The 8,060-nt window shown below is 44.3% G+C and overlaps 1 protein-coding gene across 1 annotated transcript; it reads left to right on the top strand.

Moving 5' to 3' along the window:
• Positions 1–5,379: 5,379 nt before the first annotated feature.
• Positions 5,380–7,353, top strand: LOC142664429 (uncharacterized). Its single transcript, XM_075843497.1, has 2 exons — positions 5,380–6,808; positions 7,193–7,353. Exons 1-2 carry the CDS (start codon positions 5,497–5,499, stop codon positions 7,351–7,353), a joined length of 1,473 nt encoding a protein of 490 aa, XP_075699612.1. The 5' UTR covers positions 5,380–5,496.
• The last annotated feature ends 707 nt before the right edge of the window (positions 7,354–8,060 follow it).

The raw sequence follows: 8,060 nt of genomic DNA, 5'->3' as shown, positions 1-8,060 counted from the left end.
GGCGCCATTCCTCCAAAGCCAATTTGATGGCAAGCAGTTCCTGATTACCCACATCGTAATTTTGCTCAGTGGGAGATAACTTATGGGAAAAGAAGGCACAGGGTCGGAGGTGAGTGTGAGAAGTAGGACCATGGGAAAATACTGCTCCAAAACCCACCTCCACGATAAAGGGTTGAGTTTGATCCGGTTGGATTAGTACCGAGGCAGAGGAAAAGCACCCCTTAAGGAGCTCGAAGGCTCGGACCGCCTCCAGAGTCCAGTGGAGTAGATCAAAACTTTTACGGGTGAGGTCAGTAAGGGGTTTGGCAATTACTGGAAAATTTTGGATAAAATGTCTGTAATAATTAGCGAACCCTAAAAACCTTTGGAGGGCTTTCAGGTGTGATGGATGGTTAAATTGCTTATGTTCTCTGTATTACATTACACTATGAATTATCAAGCAGGATGCCGGATTATGAAGATATGTATTCTCCATTTTGTAATGATCTCTTTCTGTTACTGCTTGAATCACAAGGGAATAAGTTATTACTTTGTGTTCTTCTTCGTGGCCTTCAATACTGGTAGATAGGAGTCTGGCAGAACGCCTAGACCTGAAATAATCATTATATTTCCAATTAATTCTTTATCTCAGTATTTCACACACATATATGAAATCATCACATAGCCTTGAAAACCTCCTACATTTCTATTGTTTGTAGGCCAGGATTTGCAGGTGTTAGAAAGATCACGTGACCTCAGTGGGAAGGTACCCTATGACGTATTTTCAGTCTACGTGTAAAATGTTATGATTGGTTGTTCCATGAGAGGTAACACCCTGGTTAGAGGGTACGCCCTGAGGGTATATTAACCTATGTATCTTGATAATAAATGAGAATATTGATTGAGACGACAGATTGCTATTGTCTTTATTGATCTCCCGGTGCACTGCTGATACTTCAATTACCATATTTGAATACCACCTGACAAAGCAGAGGGAGCCCATTAGAGCACCCATCCCAAAAGGTGCTACCTGGAAGGGGTTTCTTCGACAGTTATGGTGCCGAACAGCCCGGGACCTCCTAATGAGAATTTTGTGCAAAGTCCACTAATCTGGAAGGATATGGGGAGTCACTGAAACCAAAACCGATCGGTAAGTAACAGACTTTATGTTACACCATTTGTTTCAGCCACTCTGTTAAGTCCCTGGAAATGTACTTTGTATATGTAAGTCTCTACAAAGGGGTCCCGTAATAATCAGGTCCTTTGTCAGGATGGTAGTGTGGTTAAATGGATTTACATGGGGGTGTATGTGACAAGTGTGATGAATGTGTGTGTAGTGTGATGTTGAATACATCTGTGAGAGGACATACATATCAAATTGTTGAAACTGTATGGCTCCCAGCCCAGAAGTAATATCCACTTCATAGAAGACGATATACACTCAGTGCAAGGAGAAGCAATTGTGTCTATATTGAATTTGCACTCAATACCATTACCCAGTACAATAGGGAAAACTTTGAATACTGTATTAGAAAATCATTTATATTTTCCTAAATTCACTGCCAAACAGTGATATTGTGTGTAAGGGTCCATAAACCAGTTGTATGCATTGCCAGACTGGCATAAGGTGGGAATCAGTATAGACTGATTTCTAGCACATGATAATCCGGCATATACACTTTGATGTAAAATAACATCCAAGTAATTAAGTCTGTAGTAGTATAACATCAGACCGCTGGATTGAATACCGTTGTAATATAACATCCTGTATTCATTGAATGACCCTGACACTTACCCCAGGTGCCACCTGTGTCGTAGTAGTAATTACAGTGAAGAACATTGGTATTGGCTCAGACCCAGAGCCCCTAAAGAAATCACCAACATACATAACAGGCCCCTAAACTACAACCCACAGAGTGAACGGCTGAGCGGGGAGGATAATATATATATATGTTACCAAATATAATTTGCATGTGAAACCATTGCAAAGTGCTAGAGGAAAGAGTTTGGGATATATGCTACATCATGGGCTCTATGAACCGAAAGACACACCCCGGCAGCAAGTGTTCTGCATAAGTGAAAGAGACGAAGGGTTTGTAGAAGTTTGAAATGAATGTGACCAACTCCTGCTTGAATCAATGGAAGTTCATGAATGTAAATTGTGTTGAAGGATTTGCTCTTGCAATTTGTGGATTGGCAGCATTTTGTCTGTTCTTGATGTTCAAAACAGTGAGGGATCAGAGAAAAGGATATCCCACTGCTAGAATAGTCTGAAGGAACAACTTTTGATATTGATAGTTTTTCTGAAACTGTAAGATAGATTGTCTGAGATATCTGTCAACAGACTAAGGCCTGTCTGTTTGGAGCTGGGGAGTTTTCCGGAGACTACCCTACGCCCTCTGACCATGGGGTCAGAAAATAGTAAGACAAAAAAGCGGGACAGCCCTGAGACATGGGTCTCTGCCATCAAAATAGTAGAAAGAGCAAAAGGATCTGAGGCTGTGAAGGATTGTAAAAGAATGTTTAAAATGATGGGAGTTGGGTCCTATGGAACGTTAGCAGAATGTGATTGGAAAAGATTTATGACAAATTGTGTTGGATGGTTGAAAGACAATAACATGGTGGAAAAAGCCCAAATGTGGTATGAGGTAGCACAGAGAGTGAGTAACACAGAACATAAGAGTATGGAAGCAAATAATGGAATAATGTATGATTTATATGACCCTTTAAGTGAAAAGCTCCTCACTAATGTGTTAACCCCTTTACAACTGCCAAACAGCCCCACAGCAGCAACTGCGCCATCTCCTTATCCTGAAAATAGCAAGAAAGGCAGCTGCTGGACATGTCCACACTGTGGGCAGCAGAACCCCCTCACTGCAGGATATTGTGTCAGTTGTGGTATGCAGCACCCCACTAGATTGTTTCCGTTAGTATCAAGTATCCATACACACAGGGGACCAAAACCAGTAGATGTAGACGGGCAACCAGTACCTGGGGCAGTAGGGGAAATCCAGTCACATGAAGCCACTGTGTATCGCCCCTGGAGCCCGGCTGATTTACTAGCTGTATGTGGCACACTCCCAGACCCACGGAAAACACCCAGCGCTTTCCATAGAAAGCTGCGAGCAGTACATCTAGCTTACCGTGCTACATGGTCAGATATGGAGAGCCTGGTAGAAACAAAGGGAGGGGAAGTGCTCAAAAATCAAATTCAAGCTGCTATTACAAATCCCGTACCAGCAAATAAAACCAATGAGCAATCAGGACTAGAATACCTGAACGCTATGCAGCCCTGGGTAGATGCTACTCAACAGGATCGAACTGATAGTTTTATGTCATTTTCCCAAGATGTTAAACAGTCAGTCCCTGATTATGCCACAACTTTACAGCAGCAGTGGTTAGATCACGGGTATGAAGAAGGTGATGCAAAAGACTTGTGCCTACTAAAAATAACTTTTATGTCCGGTCTTAAGCCGGCAGTACAAGAAGCTGCTAAAAGAACCCGTCTCGCCCCGATGCAACAAAAGGGGGGCTATAGAGGAAGAGGCAGGGAACAAAAAGACACTTTGAGAACCCAGAGAAGGGATCTTAGCCAGATTACATGCTGGAATTGTGATAAGAAGGGTCATTATTCAGCCCGATGTCCCTCCCGTCCAGTTGAGCCTCCCAATTCTTTGATTGCTGCATAGGAAACTGGCAACCCTGATGTCTCCCTCTGCCCAGTGCTCCCCCCGACAGGTCCATCATTGATGGTGCCTGTTACTTTACCCACAGGGGAAAATACCTCTTTTCTAGTAGACACAGGGGCAGCCAGAACTGTATTACAAACCAAATATGTACCGGCAGAGTTGCTATCACCAGACTATATAGATTGTGAAGGGGTGGAGGGAACATCATTTCAGTTACAGTTAACAAAACCAATGCGACTGAATATACATGACACACAATCAATTGTCTCCCGTGTGTTAGTGTCACCACACACTCCCTACAATTTATTGGGGACAGATGTACTCAGTGCCCTGGGAGCAGCATTGGACTTTTCTTCTGGCACACCTACATTAACCTCTGCCATTCCAGAGTCCCTGCTATGCAAACTCCTTAGTATGGCAAGTATGCCGGACACTGAAAAAGCCCCCAGTACCCCTCCCCTTTGGTTGGCAGACATCCCAGAAAAACTATGGGCACAAGATAAGATGAATGTAGGAGTTTTAAATGTGCCGCCTGTACAAGTAAATTTAAAACCAGACATGCAGAACCGTCCTGTATGTATAAAGCAATATCCTCTGAGTCCGCAGCAAGACGCTGCTATAGAAAAGGATATTAACTCCTTACTGGAAAACAATCTTATAGTGCCCATAATCTCACCTTTCAACACTCCTCTTTACCCAGTAAAGAAAAAGACACTGCCCGGTCAACCTGTACAGTAACGGATGGTACATGACCTACGGGCTGTGAATGCTGTGACAATAATTAATACACCACAAATGCCTAACCCACATACCCTGCTCAACCAGGTCCCCGGCACTGCAGTCTATTTCACAGTTATAGACTTAGCCAATGCTTTCTTCTCCATCCCGCTGGATAAAGAGTGCCAGCAGTATTTTGCATTTACACATAGGGGAAGACAGTATGCTTGGGTAGTGCTGCCACAGGGTGCCGCAAACTCCCCTGATATCTTCTCACGTACCATGAAAGATATTCTGGACACCTGGCAGCCCCCCAATCAGTCCTCAGTTCTACTACAATATGTAGATGATTTGTTACTTTGTAGTGAGAGTCTGGAGAACAGTGAAACAGATTCTAAATCACTATTAATGTTCCTAGAAGAAGTAGGCTGTAAAGCGAGCAAGCACAAGCTGCAATTATGTGCCAAAACAGTTGTTTTCCTTGGTCACTGTATTTCCCAAGGTATGAAACACTTAACTCCTGACAGGCTGGAAATCATAAAGAAACACCCAGTCCCTAGAAACCCTAAACAATTGAGGACTTTCCTGGGTTTAATAGGGTACTGCAGAGCCTGGATCAGGGATGCCTCTGCTATGATGCAACCATTATATGACTGTCTCACCTCTGACCCATTTGTACTGTCACCTGAGGCAATTGACAATTTTCACTCCCTGAAACTGTCACTGACTACAAGGCCAGCACTGGGACTCCCTGACTACAAGGCCAGCACTGGGACTTCCTGACTACAAGGCCAGCACTGGGACTTCCTGACTACAAGGCCAGCACTGGGACTCCCTGACTACAAGGCCAGCACTGGGACTTCCTGACTACAATAAGCCATTTACTCTGTTCTGCCATGAACAGGCAGGCCATGCCTCTGGAGTATTAGCCCAAGATCATGGAGGCAAGATGTGACCTCTTGCTTATTACTCCCTTACTCTGGATCCCATTGTACTAGGATCCCCGACCTGTATACGCGCTGTCTCAGCAGCAGCAGCTTTAGTTGATAAAGCAACAGATATTGTACTCCAACATGACATTATTGTGCAAGTCCCACACGCAGTGCAAGAAATGATGAACACAGTCAAGACAAAACACTTATCAGTTGCAAGACTTACTAAAATTGAACTTACTCTTATGTCCCCTAATGTGACTATCAAACGTTGTGTTGTTCTGAATCCCGCTACACTCCTGCCCCTAGATTCTGAACAAAAGGAGGGAGGAGTGGGGGGACAGGGACATGGACACCCCCTTATTTTTCAACTATCCACTGATGATGAACTATTTAATTTTGAACATGAACATGACTGTCAAAGTCTAGTGGATATGGAATCAAACGGCATAAACAGTATATTTGATGTTGCTCTGATTAACCCTGATGCTGAGTATTTTGTAGATGGATCTCGATATTGGAGCAAAGACAAAGGACATTTCCTCACCGGGTATGCAGTGGTCCACAATGGTAAGGCCGTCATACAACAGTCCCTACCCTCCAGCAGCTCAGCTCAGGAGGCAGAACTAAAAGCACTCGCTAAATTGGGTAAGGGACAGCGTGTCAACATATACACTGACTCCAGATATGCCTTTGGAGTTGCACATGACTTTGGGACAATATGGAGAGCCAGAGGGTTCTTGACCTCGGCAGGTAAACCTATAAAGAATGCAAAAGCAGTAGAAGAACTTTTAGAATCACTGCACATGCCAGACCAAGCAGCTATAGTCAAAGTACAGGCCCACACTAATAACAGTGATCTCCTATCAAAAGGGAATGAGGCTGCGGATGCAGCGGCAAAGGACGCTGCTGCTCTCCCTCTGATGATTGTGAAGCCTGTTTTACAACCCATCACAGAGACCCTGTTGCGTGCTTTCCAGGACCAAGCACCCCCTCAAGAGCAAGCAGAATGGGAGGAGAGAGGTGCAGCAATAGGTCTAGGACAGTTGAGGCATCTTAATTCTAAGGTTTGCCTACCAAGAGCACTGTATCCAATGATGTGTGCCCTAGCCCATGGGAAAACACACTGTTCAAAGGGAGCACTGAGCCAGCTAGTGTTACAGACATGGCATGCTCCAGGTTTTCAAAATGCAGCAGCCAAATATACAGAGGGCTGCATGACATGTGCACAACACAACCCTGGTAAAACCACCAAAACACCAGCTAAACACACTCCTAAGTCCTACTACCCCTTTCAGCGATTACAGGTGGACTACATACAACTACCTAAGGTGGGAATGTACCAATATGTACTTGTTTGCACTGATTTATTTTCAGGATGGCCAGAAGCTTTTCCAGTGGCTAAAGCAAATGCAGATACCACAGCAAAGACACCGATAGCTGAGGTCGTGTGCCGCTATGGAGTACCAGAGACAATTGAAAGTGACAGAGGTACTCACTTTACCCAAGAACTATTGAGGAACATATTAAAAAGCCTTGGGATAGAACAAGCATTTCATACTCCCGATCACCCACAAAGCAGTGGTAAGGTAGAAAGACTAAATGGAACTTTGAAATTAAAAATGCAGAAGGCCATGAATGAAACTTCTTTACCGTGGACACAATGTCTACCCCTGGCTTTATACTCTGTAAGAACCACGCCAAGAGGGAAGGATAAACTTTCTCCATATAAAATATTGTTTGGAAATATGCCAAAGACAGGACTGTATTTTCCTCAGCAGTTACAAAAGCATTATGACAATATGACCACATACTTGGCTGCCCTACACAAACAACTGGAGAGGACACATAAACTAATCCTTTCTTCTATTCCAGATCCAAACTTTCTTTCAGGTACCCACTCACTACAACCTGGAGACTGGGTGGTAACAAAGATACACAACAGGAGCAGTCTGGAACCAAGGTACAGCCAACCAGTAGAAGTACAGCTGGTCACCGCCACATCAGTGAAGCTCCAAGGTACAGCCAACCAGTAGAAGTACAGCTGGTCACCGCCACATCAGTGAAGCTCCAAGGTACAGCCAAACAGTAGAAGTACAGCTGGTCACCGCCACATCAGTGAAGCTCCAAGGTACAGCCAACCAGTAGAAGTACAGCTGGTCACCGCCACATCAGTGAAGCTCCAAGGTACAGCCAACCAGTAGAAGTATAGCTGGTCACCGCCACATCAGTGAAGCTCCAAGGTACAGCCAACCAGTAGAAATACAGCTGGTCACCGCCACATCAGTGAAGCTCCAAGGTACAGCCAACCAGTAGAAGTACAGCTGGTCACCGCCACATCAGTGAAGCTCCAAGGACGAGCCAATTGGATACATGCAAGCCATTGCAAAAAGGTTATCAGCCCAGATGACGTCGCCTCGATCGATGATGTTGCCCTTGGCAGGGTTGGTGTTGATGTTGCCCCTCGTGGGGACGATGACTCAAGTTCTCAAGGAGGAAGTGGACAATAAATTCATAAAACATCATCAAATTATAACAGCATTAACAAACTTATCTGATTGTTGGATATGCAAACACAGTCCTATAAGTTCAAAATCCATGCCATACATGGCTGTGCCCCTTAGTGAGAAAGAACTTCTTAACACTATATGTTGGGATCCCTCAAAGGTAAAGGATAACACAAAAAGGTATACATGGTCTAATACCAGTGTGCCCTTACCCATAGCAGGATGGATGGAGGATC

The sequence above is a fragment of the Rhinoderma darwinii genome, chromosome 12, assembly GCF_050947455.1.
Source record: "Rhinoderma darwinii isolate aRhiDar2 chromosome 12, aRhiDar2.hap1, whole genome shotgun sequence".
NCBI classification, from domain to species: Eukaryota; Metazoa; Chordata; class Amphibia; order Anura; family Rhinodermatidae; genus Rhinoderma; species Rhinoderma darwinii.
The sequence above is the reverse complement of the archived record's forward strand: the minus strand, read 5'-3'. Positions and strand labels throughout refer to the sequence as shown.

Bases quoted from the DNA above. Each gene is read 5' to 3' on its own strand.
- LOC142664429 (XM_075843497.1), top strand. From the start codon at position 5,497: ATGATGAACACAGTCAAGACAAAACACTTATCAGTTGCAAGACTTACT. The intron at 6,809-7,192 runs GTACTCACTTTA...CTTCTATTCCAG, and splicing joins GACAATTGAAAGTGACAGAG to ATCCAAACTTTCTTTCAGGT.